The 21,225-nt window shown below is 50.5% G+C and overlaps 8 protein-coding genes across 8 annotated transcripts; 1 reads left to right on the forward strand and 7 right to left on the reverse strand.

The window, feature by feature from the left end:
* Nucleotides 1–234: 234 nt before the first annotated feature.
* On the reverse strand, nt 235–600 carry HETIRDRAFT_58140 (uncharacterized protein; the record flags this gene model as incomplete). The annotated part of the gene is made up of 1 exon (XM_009546391.1): nt 235–600. A coding segment is annotated over one exon (366 nt), but the record flags the coding sequence as incomplete, so codon positions are not given.
* A 77-nt stretch (nt 601–677) lies between these two features.
* Nucleotides 678–1,901, reverse strand: HETIRDRAFT_315720 (uncharacterized protein; the record flags this gene model as incomplete). Its single annotated transcript, XM_009547331.1, has 1 exon — nt 678–1,901. The coding sequence occupies one exon, from the start codon at nt 1,899–1,901 to the stop codon at nt 678–680; it is 1,224 nt and encodes a 407-aa protein (XP_009545626.1).
* Nucleotides 1,902–2,628: 727 nt separating this feature from the next.
* Nucleotides 2,629–3,575, reverse strand: HETIRDRAFT_426649 (uncharacterized protein; the record flags this gene model as incomplete). Its single annotated transcript, XM_009547332.1, has 5 exons — nt 2,629–2,901; nt 2,946–3,017; nt 3,067–3,230; nt 3,265–3,385; nt 3,510–3,575. 5 exons carry the CDS (start codon nt 3,573–3,575, stop codon nt 2,629–2,631), a joined length of 696 nt encoding a protein of 231 aa, XP_009545627.1.
* A 1,714-nt stretch (nt 3,576–5,289) lies between these two features.
* Nucleotides 5,290–5,592, reverse strand: HETIRDRAFT_246015 (uncharacterized protein; the record flags this gene model as incomplete). Its single annotated transcript, XM_009547333.1, is given in 2 exon segments — nt 5,290–5,375; nt 5,388–5,592. Coding segments are annotated over 2 exon segments (291 nt in total), but the record flags the coding sequence as incomplete, so codon positions are not given.
* A 3,164-nt stretch (nt 5,593–8,756) lies between these two features.
* On the reverse strand, nt 8,757–9,683 carry HETIRDRAFT_315317 (uncharacterized protein; the record flags this gene model as incomplete). The annotated part of the gene is made up of 1 exon (XM_009547334.1): nt 8,757–9,683. One exon carries the CDS (start codon nt 9,681–9,683, stop codon nt 8,757–8,759), a length of 927 nt encoding a protein of 308 aa, XP_009545629.1.
* A 65-nt stretch (nt 9,684–9,748) lies between these two features.
* Nucleotides 9,749–10,687, reverse strand: HETIRDRAFT_426651 (uncharacterized protein; the record flags this gene model as incomplete). Its single annotated transcript, XM_009547335.1, has 1 exon — nt 9,749–10,687. The coding sequence occupies one exon, from the start codon at nt 10,685–10,687 to the stop codon at nt 9,749–9,751; it is 939 nt and encodes a 312-aa protein (XP_009545630.1).
* Nucleotides 10,688–15,907: 5,220 nt separating this feature from the next.
* On the reverse strand, nt 15,908–16,942 carry HETIRDRAFT_316098 (uncharacterized protein; the record flags this gene model as incomplete). Its single annotated transcript, XM_009547336.1, has 1 exon — nt 15,908–16,942. The coding sequence occupies one exon, from the start codon at nt 16,940–16,942 to the stop codon at nt 15,908–15,910; it is 1,035 nt and encodes a 344-aa protein (XP_009545631.1).
* A 2,342-nt stretch (nt 16,943–19,284) lies between these two features.
* Nucleotides 19,285–20,610, forward strand: HETIRDRAFT_165656 (uncharacterized protein; the record flags this gene model as incomplete). The annotated part of the gene is made up of 1 exon (XM_009547337.1): nt 19,285–20,610. One exon carries the CDS (start codon nt 19,285–19,287, stop codon nt 20,608–20,610), a length of 1,326 nt encoding a protein of 441 aa, XP_009545632.1.
* Nucleotides 20,611–21,225: the final 615 nt, after the last annotated feature.

A 21,225-nucleotide genomic window follows, 5' to 3' on the forward strand; every position in this document is an offset into this window, starting at 1 on the left:
GAGGTATGCTCGTAGTCGGACACCAAACGTTCCGCTATGGTCGCGGAGTCCTACATCTTCCGATAGTCTTCGGAGATGTTCTAGGCGCTGTTTTTCGCGCTCATTGATGCGTGGTTTGTGCCGTGGCTCCACGTCTGATAACCGCCTACTGTATGGCGGTTCTTCCCTTGCCCTGGTGAACCCATATGGTTGCTGGCATTTCTGGGGGCACCGATCAAAGTGCACTTCACGTCGCCTCCATTCGATGGAGGGATCGTGGTATTTCAGCCAATCTGTTCCCAGGATAAGGTCGTCTTTCCCTAGATTGGAGATAAACATCTGGACGCGCTCAGTATGCGTTCGTCCACTGATGTCCCGAATGGTGAGGTTCACGTCCAAGGCGGATCGGATGAGACCTGCTTTATTGATGGTGTCATCGACATTCCGGACGCGAATGGGGTTGTTGAGTGTGTAGGTGGGGAAACGATGTCTTTTGACCCAAGTTTCGTTTACTATAACCCCTTCGCATGCCGAGTCGATGGTTGCCTTTGCTCCAGCGTTTTGACTCCTGTTTGATACTTTCACGTTCAGGCGTATGGGGGTGATGATACGGTCGTTCATTGCTCCGATACGAATACAAGTGCGGGCATCAAACTCGGGTCGTCCTTGACCTCTCTCCTTTGCTGGCGAGGGAGAGGTCAGGAAAAACGCTCCGCGTGTCCCAAGATTACTTCTCTGGCTTCATCTTCTCCTAATTCTCCGAGCACTGCTCCGATTCGAGCAGAATGACTGACGCTTCCGTCTCCCCGTCGTCCGTTAGGTAGCATAGTGCGCTGCCCATGGTTCGTCTGGGGTCGTCCGGATGGGGTAGAGTGAGGACGTTCCATCGAAGAACCAGGTTGTGGTACCCGCTGGTTGTTGCGATGAACATTCTCTGTCTCCATTCCTCGATATATTCCCGCTTGGTCTCCCATAGCGGATGCGTCGTCTTCTCCTTCAAGATCGACCGCGCGGTTTCCTCTCCCTGTCGTACCCAAGCGTCTCTTCGAGTTTCCTCGAACTGGTGGAACGCCTCTGCGGGCCGACCAGCAGTTAGCGCTAGAATGTCCTATTTTTCCACAATTTGAACAAGAGGTGGCTCGCTTGCCATCATATTTCCGTTTTTGGCTAAGGGCATTGCGCTTGCGTGTTGCGTCAATGTCCATGTCAACAACTTGGTTGTTCATTCTGCGAGGGGCGTTTGTGGAGTTGTAGCGGGGAGAGATTTGGTTATGAAAACGATTCAGATAATCGCTTCGAAAGGAGGTGGAGTTGGCGAGGATGGCCTTTTGAGCTGTTCTGGCTCGAAGTCGTCCATCTATTTCGCAGGCTGTATTGATCCAGTCCTGAATCGTATCCTTTGGCTGAACTTCCTTGTCGTATATTTTGTCCATGACGCGCGGGTCTAGCCCGCGTTGGAAGTAAGGGACTTGCTCTTTATCGGAGATGTCGGCATCGGCGGCGATGAGAATGAATTGGTTGGAGTATTCATCAACCGTCATTCGTCCTTGGGAGAAGGCCATAAGTGCGCTTCGCGCCTTGTCGGTCTTGCCCGTCTCCCTGAACTGTAATTTGAACTTGGCTAAAAAGTCCTTCCAGGTGCCTAGATCGGTAGGTGGGTCTGCTCCTACTGATTTGAGGAGGAAGTTCTCCGCCCAAGCTCCCGCCGTGCCGTATCTCATGCATGAGAGCACAAGGGATATCTTGTCTTGATCGGTCTTGTACCGATCGGATTCTGCTGCGAAAAGAAGGAGGCATTGGAGCATGAATTTCTGGGATTCAATGCGGTCGCCTGTGTAGTTGTCTGGGAGTTTGACTTTTCCTCTTCCGGGTTGTACTGTCGCGGAAGGGGTGTTTGTAGAAGTCGAAGCCTGTCCCGACATTTCGGCGAGTGGTTCGTTTCGGGTGTTGATCGGTGTTTGGTCTGGTGAGTCGGAGTCTGATTCCGAGGTTGTTTCCTCTTGCTCCGAGTCTTCGGGGATTACCGGCGCCGGTTCCCTGTATTGTGGGGCTAGTTCCCACTGAGCTTCTGTTTCGTTCCAAATATCCTCTTCTACTGTTCCGTCTTCAAGTGTGAAGTAATAACGCCCGTTTCGGTATGAGCAGTTATCGTAATTCGGAGGGGCAGTTCCGTTGTTGTCTTCGTAGACCCAGAAGTCCCCTTCGCGCCGGATAGGGCGATTGTTGTGACGGAGTTGGTTATTGATAAGTCTAGTGCCGGGTGGGTATTCCTGGCCTAGGTCTTGCTCCAGAGTGTGTGCAGTAACGCTCTCTCAATGGGGGTCTATATCCCCACTGAGCAAGGTTATGAGAGAGAGTGTGGCAGCAAGCTAGTGCGAGCAAGGTAGGGGCAGAAGAGTCTATTCTAGTGTTACGACTGCTCGTCGGTAACCCCAAGAGTAGGAGGTTCTTCCCTAGGTCACTCGTGGAGGATGTGTGGAACGGTGGTCTCGACTGTACGTGTAGCACAGGAGCCAGAAGTGTATTGCGATGTAGCAATGAAGACTGTAGTGGGAAGACTACAGTGGACGAAGGGGTACTGTAGGAGGACAGTACCAGAACGAAGAGAATAGACTGAAGATCCTCAGCCTATTCTATGGGCCTTTTATACTACTTTGGGAAGTAGGGCGTGAGAATACCGAATATGTATCTGTAGGTATTCTCTAAGTCGTCTCTCTCAATAACGACTACTCTTGTGCTTCTCCGTTGGTCTCCTTCCGGCCAGGAGAGACTAGGAGGTTCATGCCCTGCGTGTGAGTAATTTATAAGGCGGCGTTCCATGCCCGCTAATACAATAGGCCCGTGATACTCGACCAACGATAAGGTGATCCGTTGGGAGTGGATGACCAAGGTTAATATCTGTACCTTGGTGTACGCCTCAACCTGTGAGGCCGCGTGATATTTGTGATGATCGTGTCGGTATAGACCGCCGTTAAGGCCCGACAGAACGTGATCATAACAGGCACGTCTTGCCCACGCGCCGAACGGTCGAAAACAGCCTGTCGGGCGTCAGCAGCCAGCAGAAAACGAGAGGAAGGACTGACTCACCACCCGTTTGGCGAACCCTTGCCCCCAGACCTCGTAATCCTCATACTCGGCAGCGCCGTCCGGGAGGGAGAGCATGTAGTCGGCGAGTTTCGCCTTCAGGACAGAGATAAGGGACGACATGAGAGACGAAGAGGCAGGAAGGAAGGCGATGAGGGACTTAGTCGCTGGAGAATCAACGATCATCAGGATTGTGGTCACCTGACAAAGCCCCGTGCCGCTGCGTTCGGCAGAAGCCGCGATACGCGCCACCGCTCTTTGCCGACACGACTCTCACGCCAGCGTCTAGTTGGGGCACTCTAGGTCTCAGCCACTGCCTCACCTAATCAGTTACCACGCCACAGGACTTTGCCAACTCAGCCCCGGTCTCTCTTGCGCGCCGACCCGGTCCTTTCTACGACATCTCCTTGCCGATTATTCACCTGTGCCACATCTCTCCCACGCACCCATTCCTTGCCACGCCACCGCTCATTGCCGATCCTTTTCCCACGTAACTTGCCACGCCACCACATTTTCCACGCCAATTTTTTTCCCGCTCCGACTCATAGCCGCCGACCACTGACTGGGGACAGTCAGGATTTCAGTAGGGAGGAGATGATGAGCATGCACCCGCGCTAGGGTCCGAGGGAGGGATTCGGGAAGCTTTGGGGAAATACCGAACAGTGCTAGACAAGTACCGAAGTCGCCGACTTTTACCGAACACGGTCGGTCCCTACCCGACCGACGACAAGCCACCGAAGGACGATTCGGCAGCACTTGGGTCAGTTCGCCCACACTTCACGTACTTACCATGACCGCACAGGAGGGTTACGATAGGTGTGTACGAGATCGGAGCCAGTATTCCGTATCGGCCGATGTCCTCCGTGAGTCGGTCGGTCCTTATCGCTTATCGTCCCGACTTCCGCATGGTCGGTCAAACACGATCTTACACCATTGCTTGGCCACCCTGGTCGTACGATACCTCTTCTTTATTTTTCATTGGTTCTCCAACGCCTGTTCCTGCTACCTACACTCGGGCGACGGATCCCGAACGTTCGGGATTTCGACATCACTGATTACCTTTTACCTTATCACCTTCGGAACCCATATGGACATCTCACCTACCTCCTTATCTTCTCTGATCGCTAAGGCTTGGCGCCCATTCGACATCTACTCTCATTTCAGGTTCGATATTTTACTTAGGGGCGCTGTTTACTATAAAAACCTACATACAACTCTGGAATAAACCAGCTTTCGCACCCCACAGTTCAGAGCTCATTCGCACTCGTCTCAACCATCGAAATCGTCTTCATCGACTCCCGAAAACTTGTCATCTTCGTCGTTCGGCCTTGTTCGCGTTCGTACTCGTCTCTTCGCTCGTACCCCTCGTCCTTCCTCGTATATTGTCAGAGTCCCGTGTGGCTCTTGAAGCACGTAGTTGTCGGTCGCGACACTACCTCCTCGTTACCGACCGAATCGCCGACACGACCGACCGAACGTTCGGTCGGTGTTCGGTGCAGTCCCGAAACCGTTCGGGCGCTATAATCTCCACTCCTCGCTGCTTCTCAAGTGCGCCGTCGATTTCTAAAGTCATCACTAACGATTCCTTGTGTAACAGAAACTAGCTCCAGCACCCCCTGCATTAGAGGTTGTTTTAGTGTTGTGCTCGGCACTTAGAGCCACCTCTAGCGTATCACCGATCTCCCACATGAAAACTCAGGAAAACAGGCCATAGAGGAACCAGTTATTCGGAAACTGGCTCCCAAACCGTCAGGATTTGCCAGCTTCGACCAGGACTTGGAAGATGAAATCGTCGTCACCAATCTAAAGGAAAGAGTCCCCAAGGCGCATCACAAATTTTTGGACATTTTCAGTGAACGAAAGTCGCAGCGACTCCCAAAGCACACTTATTGGGATCACGCCATAGATCTGAAACCGACCTTCAAACCTCAAGTACCAAAAATCTACGCCTTGAGCCCAGAGAAACACGACGAATTAGGAAAATTCATCAAGGAACACCTCACTCGGGGGACCATCCGTCGATCCACCTCACAAACGGCAGCCCCATTTTTCTTTATAGGAAAGAAAGATGGAAAACTGCGCCCGGTACAGGACTATCGCCATTTGAACTCGTACACCATCCCAAATGTGTGCCCCCTTCCACTAATCCAAGAACTATTGGACGTGATCAAAGGGGCCACCATTTTCAGCAAATTGGATGTACGGTGGGGATACAACAATATACGAATCAAGAAGGGCGACGAGTGGAAGGCAGCTTTCATCACTCCGCTGGGCTCTTACGAACCCACGGTGATGTTCTTCGGCCTTACCAACTCACCAGCCACCTTCCAAGCCATGATGAACATGATCTTCAGAGAGCTCATCACGGCCCGGAAAATAACCGTATATATGGACGACATCCTCATCTTTTCCAAAAACATGGCGGAACACATCCAGGTCCTGAACCAAGTTTTCCAGATCTTGCGCGACAACGACCTCTATCTGAAGCCAGAAAAGTGCGAGTTTTATAAAGAAAAACTCCAATATCTGGGATACACAATTTCAAAAGACCACGTCGCAATGGAAGACTCAAAAGTGGACGCTATACAAGATTGGCCAGTCCCACGCACCGTCCGAGACATTCGCTCCTTTTTAGGTCTAGGAAACTTTTACAGGCGTTTCATCGATAAGTTCTCCCTTATCGCACGACCTCTGCACGACCTCACCAAAAAGGATGCAAAATGGAACTGGACTTCGAAGTGCCAGGAAGCCTTCGAATGATTAAAAAGGGCATTTATCAGCAAACCCGTTCTGAACTACCCGGACCCCATGCATCCATATCGACTAGTAACGGACACCTCACTAATCGCTTACGGAGCCACCCTCCTGCAAGAAGGAAAAGATGGCGACTGGCACCCAGTCACATTCCTTTCCGGGTCATTTTCACCAGCAGAACGGAACTACGACGTCCACGATCGCGAACTCCTGGCCATCATAAAAGCGTTGGAACACTGGAATCACTACCTCGAAGGTGCACGACACTCATTCGAGATCTGGACAGATCACAAGAACCTGGAACACTTCCAAACGGCGCGAGATCTCTCACGACGACACGCCCGTTGGAGCCTTTATTTGAGCAGATTCGACTTCATGCTCAGCTATAAAGCGGGATCAACAAATCATTCCGATGCTCTGTCCAGGCGTCCAGATCTAAGTGAGGGGGTGGAATCTGACAACAAAGCTCAAATTTTGCTCCCGTCCAACCTTTTTAACAAATCCGACGACACGCTGGTAGAACCGTCCCCAACACGACATATCAAGTCCACAGAAATTGCATCCTCGGACCTCATCTCCCTCATCCGACGCTCAAAATCGGAACATGATGCCCTGACAAGGGTAGCCCTCGCCAAGCTCTTGCGAGTAGGGCCACAAGGAATGAGAGGATTACTAGGACACTGGACACACGAAGACGGAATCACCAGACGAAATGGCCACATATGTGTCCCAAAAGACGATGCCATACGAAGACTTATTGTCAAAACGCATCACGACGCACCCGCGGTAGGACACCCGGGGAGAACAAAAACGTTGGAAATGGTACAACGATACTACTGGTGGCAAAACATGACAAGGTTCATCCATGAATACGTGGACGGATGTGCGATATGCCAATCAACCAAGAATCTGATACACAAGACGCACCCTCCTATCCACCCTTTGGAAACCACCAACGTCCCCTGGCGTTTCATCTCGACAGACTTCGTCACGGACCTACCCGAAAGCAAGGGTTTCGACTCAATCAACGTGGTAGTGGACCAAGGTCTGTCCAAAGGCATAGTCATCACCCCATGCAAGAAAACGATCACGGCAGAAGAAACAACCGTGCTTTTCCAGAACAACGTTTTCAGTCGACATGGGTTGCCGACCAAAATAGTATCCGATCGCGGCCCTCAATTTGCGGCCAAGTTCACCCGAGAACTCTGGAAACGGCTAGGAATCACCGCCGCTCTCAGCACGGCTTATCATCCCCAGACGGACGGAGAAACAGAACGAGTAAACCAGGAGATTGAACAGTTCCTGAGAACGTTCTGCAACTACCACCAAGATAACTGGGTAGACCTTTTGCCGTTTGCCGAATTCTCGCACAACACGCGGAAACATTCAACCACCGGAAAATCTCCTTTCGAAGTGCTATATGGGTTCAATCCCCCTTATTCAGCCGACACTGCGCTGGAGACAAAGGTACCTGCGGTAGCTGAACGCATTAAGGTGATCACAGAAGTCCAGGAAGAAGCCGCAGCCAGCCTACAAATAGCCAGCAATTACGCCAAGGACCGGGATCTCCACAGGAAACTCCCTCAATGGAAAGAAGGAGACCAAGTATGGCTAGAAGGAACCTATATCCGGACAACCCATCCAAAGTTCAAGCTCGCCCCTAGGAGGTATGGCCCCTTTAAAATATTGGCAAAAATAGGAACCCTGGCATACAAACTTCAAATTCCCCAACAATGGAGAATCCACCCGGTGTTCCACGCCGCAACGCTAACCAAGTATAGGGAAACCGAGGCACACGGAGAAAACTTCGCCAGACCATTGCCGGAGATATTAAACGATGAAGAACATTATGAAGTAGAAATGATCGTGGACTCAAAGAAACAAGGACGGGGAACCAAATATTTGGTCAAATGGATGGGATATCCCGAGGCAGACAACACCTGGGAACCCTACACTCTCCTAAAAGGAACAGCGGAAGAAGCTATGAAGGAGTTTCATGACCAATACCCTGATAAACCTCGTCCGGGAGCTGTTAAGCCGGCTAGGCTTAGTCACGTGCACGTGATGCACTAAGAGGGGTTCCCTGGGCTAAAGCTGATTGTGATGGCCCAACGGATAAAGACGACAGCTCGTCTTTGGGCTTGTTCCAAGAAAGGCTGGTCTGTATTGATCTTCTCCTCGAAGAGTCGAAGGAGATGCTGATTGATCACGTGGCGGTGTTCGTCTGGTACGAACAAGTCCTCTCCGATACAACAGATGACTTCGGAGGGATCCCAACGGATGACTCGATATGCGGCGAGTCCTTGGTAGGTTGCAGGCGGTAGAGAATGATAAGAGCGATGAGACAAATCCAGTGCTTCGTCAGACTGAGTATGGTTCTTTAGATCTGACAGAGATCGCGAAGCGTGAGCTGAAGGTAGCCAGACGCCGGGCGCAGTGCTGAGATCAAGATGTATACAAAGTGAACGAGCTGAGGCTTCTGAGAAGCTCAGCTCTCCTATATATAGTACAGGGCTATTTAGGGTGGGGCGGACATATGGTCCGTGCTTCTAAACGCTAAGTACTATCAACGATCGATGCATGTAAGCCGCAGTCATTGTTCGTACTCCGTGGCTCTTCGATGTAACCATGTATAGTAAGTATATCAAATGTCTGTCCGCATCAATAAGCAATCAGGAACCGATCATGATCGGCATCAGTAAGCACAATAGAAAGGAGATCATAACAGGTAAGCGTTCATGCGTCAGCATGTAAATGATAAACAGCCCGAGTCCGAGTCATGTGCGTAGCTCATGACCATGTCCTGAGTCACGTGCCTAGACGCGTGTCAAGTCACAGTCCTAGTCGTTAACAGTTCGGGTCCAAAGAAACACCTGACTTCCCCTTCAGTCCACGTGCCAAGCACGTGTTAGGACGCGGTCCTAACACTACCCCCCCTTTTACACTCGTCGTTGGCTCGTGACGTTATCATGATCGAGGAGGGGGAGTGTCATGAAGTGGTCGGGGTCCATGACAGGGGCATGACGTGTCGGGTGCCCTTCCCAGTTGGCGTCGTCAATCATCCTGTTCCGAACGTGCCAGTAATACCCATAGTTCTCTGCCACATGGGCCAGCTGCGTTGAGAGGAGTTCGACGATCTCACCGTACGCATCGTAGTCGCGTATGAAATTACGCGCTGTGATGTCGGAACGATGGCGGATACGAGTGATGGGACAATTGGCAATGAGATGTCCCGGTCGATCGCATTCCCAGCAAAGTCGAGTATCAGTGGCTGGTGGTGGCAGGACGAGAGGAGGGGGAGAGGGTGAGGGGTCGAGGAGTGGGGGCCAGACTCGTTCCGAAGCGCGAGCACCGTTCTGCCAGTCGCTAGCCGGAGGAGAAGGCGAGTGGGCTGCGGCCCCTGTTCTTTCCACCTCACGAACATGGTTTATCCAGTCTGATGGTGATCCAGTTCGTGGCGATGATGCGTCCAATGAGCGATGCGCCTCGTGCTCTTGTGCTGCCTGTTCAGGGTTGTACGGCGGACTGCCAGGTCGAGAGATGGGTCGTCCTGTGTCATCGAAATCGGGGATGGGAGGGAGCCGGTTTCCGGGGAAGGGGTCGGCGTAAGGGTAAGGGAGGGCGTTGTGGATGTCGGTCATGGGGAGGTGTGAAAAGGGTTCCGGCACCGGGAGGGCGAGTGGGGACAAATGGTGGGTGCCGTTGAGGAGAGGGAAGAGCGTGGAGGAAGACATATCAAAGTAGAGGAAAGGTTTGGTGGGGAAGTTGGGGAGAGTTTTGGGTCTCGACAAGCGTTCCTTTATAGATTCCTTTCCTTCTTGTTTGAGCGAGTAAGGACGGTGGTGCAGTGTAGGTTCGAGCATCATAATGACAGCGTTCCAGGCGAGGATTGTGTTTTGGACTTTGTTTGTTGTGGTGGTTCCTGCTCGGATCACCGTCGTTTGTTTGGCCATGCCAAACCACGATTTGTCTGCCTTTGCAGTTCCTGGTATGCCTGAGTGCGCCAATTTGCGCTGTCTGAGGGTTTGCTCTGTGGCTTCGTCCACGACCGTTCCGAATAGGTCTTGCTTGGAGAAGTGTCCGTGGTTGCCTTCTGATTCCTGACGTGTGAGTCCGTTCGTTCCCGATTAGGGTTGCTCGATCGTTTGCTTGTAGTGGATGTCCGTGAGGATTCTTGATCGAGTTCCTTCATCTGTGCTTCTTGACGATCTGCTGATACTGTAGTCTGTCGCTTCGTCAATCGAGCGAATCGTTTGTTGACTTCTTCCATGATCCGAGGGATCGCCAATCCTGTGGATAGAAGTTTCTTCCCTATGGGGTGATTCTGGAGTTTCTCCTTGAGCTTGGCTTCCTTTTTTAGCTCCTCGTCTCGTTCCGCTGCTGCTTTCATAATTTCGGATGTTTCGAATCCTGCAGCAAGAAGTTTCTTCCCGATTGGGTGGCCTTGGAGTTTCTTCTTGATGCTTGCTTCTTTTAACGTCATTAGCTGGACGTCTGCGGCTTCTTTGATTTGGGATGGCTTGAATCCCCTGTCGATAAGTTCTTTCCCAATGAGTCGACCCGTGAGTTTCTTCCTGAATTGGTCGTTCTTGGACTTCTGATCCAGTTCTCGTGCTGCTTTCTGAATTTGTTGTATGCTGCATCCTTTATCCATAAGTTTTCTTCCGATGGGGAGTTCCAATAGCTTCCTCTTGATTTGATCCTCTTTGAGCCGATCGTTTAGTGCTTCTTTGATTTGGGGAATTCCCGCTCCTGTGGCGAGAAGCTTCTTTCCGATAGGATGCTTTCCGAGCTGCTTCTTGATCTGATCTTCTTCAACTGCTCGATTGTATTCCAGTTCGATCGTTAATGCTAAGATCGATGCTTCCATTCCTTTGACCGCGGAGGGATGTCGTTTATAGAACTCTGCGATGGCTTCCTTGGCATTGGTGACGTTTGCTGCTGATTCCCAAGAGTTATCCGATTCTGGATAGCCCTTCCATTTGATCAGGTACTGTAGAGTCTTCCATCTACCGAAGCGTCGAGCTCCGATGATCCTTTCGACTTCGAATTCTTCTTGCCCCGCTATCAGGTCTGGTGCTGGTTTGGGGTAGTTGGGTCCATATGTTGTATTCTCCTTGTAGGGCGTGAGTCGACTAGCATGGAAGACGTCGTGAATGCGCTGCCAGCTGTTGGGCAGTTTCAGCTTGAAATTGACTGTTCCGATAGTGTCAATGATCTCGAACGGCCCAAATCGTTTGGGTCTTAGTTTCTCCGAGGGGTGATCTGTGTGGATGTGCTTTCCGTCTAACCATACTTGGTCTCCTTTCTTGAAGGGCGGTAACTCCGTTCCAAAACGGTCATGCTGTATCCTCATGGCTTCGGCTGCGATTTCGAGGCTGGCTTGCGCTTCCTTCCTAGCACGTTGCAGAGCTTCAAGTCGCGCGTCGGCGGTGGGGACGTTCGTGTTTCCTATAATGGCTGGATACGCTCTTGGTTGGTATCCATGTAGAAGTTCGAATGGTGACTTCTTCGTGGCTGAGTGTTGGTGTACGTTATGGGCATATTCCGCATAGGGAATGAGGTCGGCCCAGTCGTCCTGTGACGAGTTGCAAAATGCTCTGAGATATTGCTCCAGTTCTTGGTTCATTCTTTCCGTGGCGCCATCTGTTTGTGGATGATATGCTGTGCTGAGCGCTGATTTGATTCCTAGTTCCTTGAGTAGCGCTTGTGCTACTTTTGACGCGAATTGTGTTCCTCTATCCGATATGATCTTGTCGGGTAGTCCATATCTTCTCCAGGTGTGGTCTAGTAATATTTGGGCAGTTCCGTCTGAGTCGATGTTCTTTAGACATGGGGTGATTATGGCTGCCTTCGTGAATCTGTCTGTTACCACATGGAGTGAGTCAAATCCTTTTGACTGGGGTAGATCTGTAATAAAATCCATAGTGATTGTTCCAAATGGTCGGTCTGGAATCTCCGTTGGTTGGAGAGGAACCATTGTCGGGTGTGTATCGTTTTTGGTAGACTGGCAGGTTGCGCATCCTTCCACGTATTGGTGGATTGTGTTCGATATTCCGGGCCAAGTGAATTCTTGTCCTACTGAGGCTAACGTCCCTCTTTGTCCTGGATGTCCTGCTGCTAGGTTGTCATGGTTCAACTTGATTATTTCTCTGCGTAGTTGTTCGTCTTGAGGAACATAGATTTTTCCTCTGTGTAGGACGAGTCCGTCTTCCTCGTTCCATTCCTGTAGGCCTTTCTTCATGCTTCTTGGGCCTAGTTCTTGGATTTTGGCTAAAGTCTCGATTAGCCACCTGTCCTTCTGGTTTGCTGCTATAATTCGATTTTTGAGGTCTTCGTCGATGATTGTGACGCCTCCTCTTCCTGTGGCTCTGATGTGCCATATCTCGTGGGGGTCTAGTTCTTCCTTCGTGGTAATTGCGTTTATGTTTGCAAAAGGTCTCCGCCCCTTTTCCTGTGTTTGATTGAAAAGTTTGGGTTCCAAGAGTGTTTCGCCTGAATTGTCAAATTCCACCCCCTCTTTATGGTCTGGACGCCGTGACAGACCGTCGGATTTATTGGTGACTCCCGCCTTGTGTGTTAACTTGTAGTCGAAACGCGAGAGGAATAACGACCATCTTGCTTGCCGACGGTTCAACTTTTGACTTGATCTGAACCATTCTAGGTTCTTGTGGTCCGTCCAGACATCTACTGGGTTCTCGGCGCCCTCCAAGTAATGTCGCCAAGCTTCAAAGGCTCGAACGACCGCTAGCAACTCTTTGTCATAGATAGGATAGTTGCGTTCTGTGGGTGAGAGTGATTTGGAAATATAGGCGCAAGGGTGCCATTTTCCATCTGGGGCGACTTGTGATAATACTGCTCCTGTGGCAAAATCTGATGCATCGCATTCGATGCGGAAGGGGTTCCTAGTTTCCGGCATGACTAGTACTGGGGTTGATACGAATATCTTCTTGAGTGCTTGGAATGCTTCTTCGCATGCTGCTGTCCAGTCCCAGCTATGTTCCTTCTGTGTTAACTCGAATAGCGGTGATACGCTAGAGGTGGCTCTAAGTGCCGAGCACAACACTAAAACAACCTCTAATGCAGGGGGTGCTGGAGCTAGTTTCTGTTACACAAGGAATCGTTAGTGATGACTTTAGAAATCGACGGCGCACTTGAGAAGCAGCGAGGAGTGGAGATTATAGCGCCCGAACGGTTTCGGGACTGCACCGAACACCGACCGAACGTTCGGTCGGTCGTGTCGGCGATTCGGTCGGTAACGAGGAGGTAGTGTCGCGACCGACAACTACGTGCTTCAAGAGCCACACGGGACTCTGACAATATACGAGGGAGGATGGGGGGTACGAGCGAAGTGACGAGTACGAACGCGAATGAGGCCAAACGACGAGGATGACAAGTTTTCGGGAGTCGATGAAGACGATTTCGATGGTTGAGACGAGTGCGAATGAGCTCTGAACTGTGGGGTGCGAAAGCTGGTTTATTCCAGAGTTGTATGTAGGTTTTTATAGTAAACAGAGCCTCTAAGTAAAATATTAAACAAGAAATGAGAGTAGATGTCGAATGGGCGCCAAGCCTTAGCGATCAGAGAAGATAAGAAGGTAGGTGAGATGTCCATATGGGTTCCGAAGGTGATAAGGTAAAAGTTAATCAGCGATGGCGAAATCCCGAACGTTCGGGATCCATCGCCCGAGCGTAGGTAGACGGAACAGGCGTTGGAGAACCAATGAAAAATAAAGAAGAGGTATCGTACGACCAGGGTGGCCAAGTAATGGTGCAAGATCGTGTTTGACCGACCATGCAGAAGTCGGGAAGATAAACGATAAGGACCGACCGACTCACGGAGGACATCGGCCGATACGGAATACTGGCTCCGATCTCGTACACACCTATCGTAACCCTCCTGTGCGGTCATGGTAAGTACGTGAAGTGTGGGCGAACTGACCCAAGTGCTGCCGAATCGTCCTTCGGTGGCTTGTCGTCGGTCGGGTAGGGACCGACCGTGTTCGGTAAAAGTCGGCGACTTCGGTACTTGTCTAGCACTGTTCGGTATTTCCCCAAAGCTTCCCGAATCCCTCCCTCGGACCCTAGCGCGGGTGCATGCTCATCAGCGGCCTAGCTATCTTCGAGTAATCCTTGATAAATCTGCGATAAAAGTTGCAGAATCCTAAAAATGATTGGACCTCCTTGACTTTGGTCGGTGTGGGCCAGTCCGTGATACCGGCCACCTTGATTGGGTCCATTTCCAGATGTCCATGGGATATAACGTATCCCAGATAGTCGATTTTCTTTTTATGAAAATGACACTTCGAGGGTTGCAGGTATAAGTCGTTATCCTGCAATATCTGTAAAACCTGTTTCATTGTCTTGATGTGTTTGTCCATAGTCTTTGAGAACACCAAAATATCGTCCATATAAATGGCCACTCTTCCTTTATAAATGAGGTCCTTGAAGAGCGAGTTCATCATGGTTTGGAATGTCGCCGGCGAGTTGGTGAGTCCAAAGTACATGACCAGTGGTTCGTACATTCCTAGATTTGTTACAAATGCTGCCTTGTGGACATCCTTTTCATCGATGAGTACGTTGTTGTATCCTGTGTCGATGTCTACCAGCGAAAAGTATTCCGCCTCCGTCAAGAGATCCAGTAGTTCTTGAATAATTGGTAGAGGGTACTTGTTCTTGATTGTTATTTCGTTAAGCTTCCGGTAGTCCATTACCGGCCGTAGTTTTCCATTTTTCTTCTTGATAAAGAAGAATGGTGATGCCATGTGCGATTTGGATTCTCTAATGAATCCTTTCTTGAGACTGTCGTTTATGAATTTCTTGAGCTCTTCTTGCTCCATTGGACTGAGGCTATAAAGTTTTGGCCTAAGCGAGTGTTCCAAATTGTCTTTGAGTTCTATCCTGTGATCCCATGGTCGTTTGGGAGGTAGTTTCCCAGGTTTTCGTCCTTCAAAAACCTTCCTATAATTCCAGTACTCTTTGGGTACGATTTCCTCGAAGGATAGTTCAGGTTTTCCTTTCGAGGCTTCTTCTGCCAATTTCTGCGAATTGGTGTGCTTTGTTTGTTTGCCTACCGCTGCTTTGGTAGGTTCCGCTTTACGTGCCGGTGTATTGGCGGTGGAGGTTTCCATGCAATGGATGTCGTATCCTTCTTCGCTGTCGTTGTATAATTCCAGGGCTTCTAGCTGCCCAGTATCCAGGCATCTGACGAGGTATACTCCATCTTCGTCTAGATCCGTAGAAGGTAGAGCCGATAGTGGTCCACCACCTTCTTGAGTCTCCTCTTCGGCCCACGTTGGTGCCGTGTAATGTTTGGCTTGGGTCCTGAGGTAGTACTCCAGTTTCGTTCCTTTGGGTTGCGAGCCCCGGATTTTAGGTATTATCCGCGGATGTGGTACTGTAGTGTTTCCCACTTTCCGGCCTAGCTGTCCTTTCCCTGGCTTCTGCAATGGGATTGAGTAGTCACGCTCTCGTGGTACTATCACCATGCGCCGTATTTCTGGTTCCTGACGTCCTGATTTCCTAAAGGCCCTTTTTGCCTTGACTGGTCCTCCTGTGATTTTGCAGGACGGTGGGCACCTAGTAAAGTGTAATCCATATGCGTGCCAATCGACTTCTGGGTTGTGTTCCAACAACCAGTCGGTTCCTAAAATGACGTCTTCTTTCCCGATTTCGGCTATATAGAATTTTGCTGATTCGGTGTGTGTTCCCCCTTGTTCGCCTAGAACTTGTAGTTTTAGTTCTGCGAATCTCGTGATCGGTCCTCCTTTAAATTCCGTGTTTTGGACCGTATTGACTGGAATGGGGTGGGGTGTTTTTCTCGTGTAGATTCGATGCTTTTCCACGAATTTGGGATGCATGAATATTCCTGTTGCTCCGCTGTCGACCAGAGCTTGTGTAGCAGCTTTTCGATTCTTGCCTATGAGTTCTGTCTCGATCCGAAGTGATGGTGCACCATGTGTTTTCATTTCGGAGAGATACAATATTTCTGGGTGTCCATGCTCTTGGTCAGCGTCGTTGCTGGCCAGCGGAGCGTACCTATTTCCTGCAAGAATCCTACTCTTCACACCCGCTGCCGGTGGAAGAGATCTTAAAAATCCTTTGATTCACTGTAAGCGCGTACTTCAGCAATTTCGTCTGGGTTGAGTCCCATCATCATTTGTTTGACGTGGGCCACTCCTGGTCTGCTTTCTTCCGGATATTCTTCATCTTCCTCTTCTCCTGCTTCCATGGCCCTCATAGTGCGGGACCGCGGGATGAACCTTCCTCTTGAAGGGGGATAGAATCTTCTTTTGGGTCGAGAGGGGCATCCACGCGCCATGTGCCCGGGCTTCTTGCAGTAGAAGCACTTTCCTTCTTTGGTGAGCCGGTTCCTTTCTTCCGGCGTAAGCTTCTTAAAGCGGATAGCCTCAACTTCCAATTCTGCTGCATCCACGTCCATAGGGACATATTGGGATTCCCTTTCTTGACGTGGGGTCGGGGCGAAGTTCGAATAATAATTTGTTGGGGTGAAAACTTGGTATTTCCCTTGCCTAAGGTCCCGTGCTCGCATTTCTTCTATGCGCATTGTTTCGTGTCTTTTGGCCTTGGCCACTAGTTCATCCCAGGTCGTCTGTGCTGCTGGGTCCTGATAAATTCCTCGGGCCAATTCCCATTTTAGGCCCCGCAGGAAGTGCGTCTTCTTGGTTTCAAGATCAACCCCTGCTAGTTCGGCAATTTGCTCGAACAGTTGGAGGTACGTGTTAAAGGATTCCTTTCCTTGGTTGATCCTAGCCAGTTTGTCTCTGGCATCTGCTGTTTTGTCAAATTCCTCGAAGTCCGTTGAAATCTTCTGGCGGACTGAGGTCATTCCTGTAATGGGTTTCCATGCATAGAGGTCCCAATCGTTGTTCGTGTTTCTGGCTTTAGTAAAGTTCCTTGACCATATTCCGGCTGATCCTCCTTTCATATAGGATAACGTGTATGCTATCTTTGTAAATTCGTCCGGGAAATCGTATTTCCTGGCGAGGATCATTAGGTCGATTTTGTGGAGGAACTGCTCTGTTCGTTTTCTGTTTCCATCGAAGGGCGTGGGCTTGGCCATAGCCGGTCCCTTGGACTCAGGATTTCTAGGATTTGTCGACATCTCACTGGACGGGGACTGGTGATCGTCAGGAGGCTCTCCACCTGTATCTGGTTCTTGAGTATGCTCCTCCCGGGTACTTTCGTCCGGTGAAGGGGTTCGGAAACTTGCTTGGGGAGAGGTTTCTTGTATCGGGGATGTAACGGGCGTGTTTCTTCGAGAGATTCGACTTCCACTGGTTGCTTCCCTGGGTACGTTATAAACGTGTGGTTTCGGTGAGTTACGATTCCGACTTGTCGGTGATTTAGGCTTGATTCTTCTGAGCTCTGCTGCGACGATTGCAAGCTTAGTGGTCTGTAATTCGGGTGTGGCGTGGATTTCCTTTCCGAGGAAGGGTCTTTTGTAAAATTCTTCCTTCCCGCTTCCTGTGTAGAATCCGGTGAGGATTCCTCCGATGTAGAAGTGTCTGTTCTCTTCGTCGCAATAAACGGTGTCTGGGTCGACGTCCTCGGGTAGATGTTCGAAGATGTAGATCGGGTTATTGTGGTACGGGGGCGGGTATCCTTTTGGTACTGTTGGCTCAATTGTTTATTCTGCGAAGAAGAAGGGGATTTCGTGTCTTCTTCCGGCCCTAAGTCCTTCTTGGAGTGTAGGTTCTCTTCTGATAATTTCGTTAATCCCGTTGTTGATCTGGTCCAAGAGTGTAAGGATCTCGTCAAAGGTTTGTCCGGCGATGACGTTTCTGAAATGATAAGTTTTGTGGGCGAACTCTCCTCGTCTGACAACTGATATGGTTCCAATGATTTCTGTTCGATGGGATGAGTATCCAATAGGATCCAGCGTGTCCTAGTTCGGGATGGTGTAGGTCCAAAAGATGAAGATTGTGTATTCGTTTCTTCGGTGACTGTTCTCAAGTAATTCCTGTCTAATTCCTCCTGAATCGATGTCCTTGGTGATGTGCTTCCTAAGTGCTGCGATGTGTTCTGCTGGGAAGTTTCCTGGTCTTCCGTCGTTGATGTCAACGGTATTCTTGGTGTGAATAAAGTTGAGTCCTGGATCTCCCACTGCGGAGACTGGTGTTCTGGGTTCGTTGGTGAAGCAAAGCCCCAAAAAGGGGAATCCGATTCTTCCGATGAAGAAGTAATCTTGTATCTGTTGTAGCCGATATAAGGCTACTCCTGCGTATACTCTTCCGGTTGCCGAGTATCTGATGTGGGTGCTGGTTTCTGTTAACTTGGGCGTTCCTTCGCGGGGTGTTTGGTTAATCCTGGTTGCTAAAATGCTGCTGCGATTTCTCTCTTCTAGCAGTTGTTGTGCGGCTGCTGCTAGTGACTGTATTCGGTATTGTTCCAGTTTGCTCTTCAGGGCAGGGAATAAAGAGCTCGTTCAAGTGTTAAGCCGGCTAGGCTTAGTCACGTGCACGTGATGCACTAAGAGGGGTTCCCTGGGCTAAAGCTGATTGTGATGGCCCAACGGATAAAGACGACAGCTCGTCTTTGGGCTTGTTCCAAGAAAGGCTGGTCTGTATTGATCTTCTCCTCGAAGAGTCGAAGGAGATGCTGATTGATCACGTGGCGGTGTTCGTCTGGTACGAACAAGTCCTCTCCGATACAACAGATGACTTCGGAGGGATCCCAACGGATGACTCGATATGCGGCGAGTCCTTGGTAGGTTGCAGGCGGTAGAGAATGATAAGAGCGATGAGACGAATCCAGTGCTTCGTCAGACTGAGTATGGTTCTTTAGATCTGACAGAGATCGCGAAGCGTGAGCTGAAGGTAGCCAGACGCCGGGCGCAGTGCTGAGATCAAGATGTATACAAAGTGAACGAGCTGAGGCTTCTGAGAAGCTCAGCTCTCCTATATATAGTACAGGGCTATTTAGGGCGGGGCGGACATATGGTCCGTGCTTCTAAACGCTAAGTACTATCAACGATCGATGCATGTAAGCCGCAGTCATTGTTCGTACTCCGCGGCTCTTCGATGTAACCATGTATAGTAAGTATATCAAATGTCTGTCCGCATCAATAAGCAATCAGGAACCGATCATGATCGGCATCAGTAAGCACAATAGAAAGGAGATCATAACAGGTAAGCGTTCATGCGTCAGCATGTAAATGATAAACAGCCCGAGTCCGAGTCATGTGCGTAGCTCATGACCATGTCCTGAGTCACGTGCCTAGACGCGTGTCAAGTCACAGTCCTAGTCGTTAACAGTTCGGGTCCAAAGAAACACCTGACTTCCCCTTCAGTCCACGTGCCAAGCACGTGTTAGGACGCGGTCCTAACAGGAGCACCCTGAAAAGCGGAAAGAAAAGTCTATAAAAGAGCGTTCAGAGAGCTCTAAACAGACCATCCTCCCACATCTTCTCCCACTTTTCTCTCAAGCTCCCTCTCCTTCACTCAAATGCTCCTTCACGAAGACCACGATGCTTCATCACCATCCAGAAACTCCTCCCCCAATGTCGTCCTTATGGTGTCCAATCCAGACATCGGACGAGTGGATAGAGGAACCAGTCCTCACCCAAGCAATGCTGGACGAATTGATAGAGGAACCAGCCCTCACCATCCAGCGCCCGCCGTCGTCACCCTCACTCCACACCTCAATAACTTCTCAGATGACGACACCGAGGACTACGCCAAGTTCAAAGAAAGGGAAAGAACTCGCCGACCGTCATCCCAGGGGCCCCCACGAGATGCATCACGGAATGAAAACCCTGATGACAGAAACCCACCGGGCTCTGACGAAGTACCAATAGGAGTTCCACCTCCTGCTACAATTGCGGCGAACGTTGGAGCTGCAGGTCCCTCGGGACTACGAGCAAGAACAGCAGCTCAACTCCCAAGCCATGGAGAAATTAACTCGATACCAGCTATACAGGGAGTTACACCTCCGCCAGTACCAACTGGTGGACAGATTCCCCGCTCCATGGGAAGAACTACCCTTGGTGCAAATCCTCACGCCGGAGAATTGGAGCGACACGCGGATGCGCTCCTCCAGCAAAGCACTATCTCCGCGGTAATACAAATGGCCACAGCCATGGCCCTACAACGACTCGCTAACTTCGCTGCAGGGCAACCCGGGAATGAGCATAGCGACATACCTCGACGACTGGCTAGTGCCAGTCTCCAGATCAGAGGACTTGCCCTCCAAACAGACCCTGACACCGCCTCTTGGTATGAACACAACGACGGACGACCACGAGCTCTCCTCATCCATCCCGATGAATTCTCCCAGTATGTCAACAGAGAGCTCCTTCCAGCTCTCCTCTTCACCGGAGAACTGGGCGCCGTCCAACCAAGTAGAACCGACCCTTTCCGTGTTGTCGTCTGGAATGTACCACGTCCCGGAGAACATCCCACGGCTGTACCAAATCCAAGAAGGGCTCCGCGCACGGTCGTGGAACGCCCTTCACCGAGGCCACGGGAAAGTCGCCCAACACATAGCAATCCCACGACGTCCCCCTCTCACCGGGTACGAAATTTTCCCTTATCCCATGGGGGTACCAACGAGGAGGAACCGCCCGTCTATCGAAGAAATGAGGGAAGAAGAAGTCAAGGAACCCAGGCAACCCTCCGCCGCAGAACAACTACTGGCGGGAGTGTTCGACACCGGCCTGGAACGCCTCCTCCTAGTGCTCGATTTCGTACAGACGAGGGACAGAATAACCGAAGTAGCCGCAGAACTCGCCGCGCTGATTCGGAGGCTAGAAGAAATCGCTCTTGGACTTGATCCGAGCTCGATGCATGGGATGCTTTAGATGACCCGGGAAATTACGACGACGCCGATCCGTATTATCGGCCTGATGAAGGGGGCGATGGGTATCAAGGACCCTATGACTACTAAAGAAGGGCAGTCGCGGAGCGAGAAAGGGGGTAAGGAAGTTGAGGAACTCCTACCCCTACTAGGGTCCGAAAAGACCTTAAACTATCGATCGTCCGCAACGACGTAAAACTAGGATCGTCCCTCAAGACGTTAAACTGTACGACCTCATCCGAAAGAGACGTTAAACTACCCCGCGTCCGGAATGACGTCTAAACTATCGGACCTGCATGTCTTAAAACTGTGAAAAGATAAGAAGGCAGGGGAAGTACCTGACCATTTTTAGTCCTAGGTTCAAATGATGGTACGAATCAAGGACAACAGCGGGCATAATTCCACGTACGACCTACGGCGGAACCTTTCACATCCTCGCTGTCAAGGAGTTAATCTGACAGATGCATCGAGCGTCCCATTTGGATCCTCAGTTTTACAGGGTTTTTTCCGCATTAGGGAACCCTCTACATGACATATACTCTACTCGTAGGTGTCGACAAGCCGGCTCTTCGCCTTGGTACAGCGAAGTGC

Source organism: Heterobasidion irregulare (genome assembly GCF_000320585.1).
Source record: "Heterobasidion irregulare TC 32-1 unplaced genomic scaffold scaffold_04, whole genome shotgun sequence".
Lineage (NCBI taxonomy): Eukaryota > Fungi > Basidiomycota > Agaricomycetes > Russulales > Bondarzewiaceae > Heterobasidion > Heterobasidion irregulare.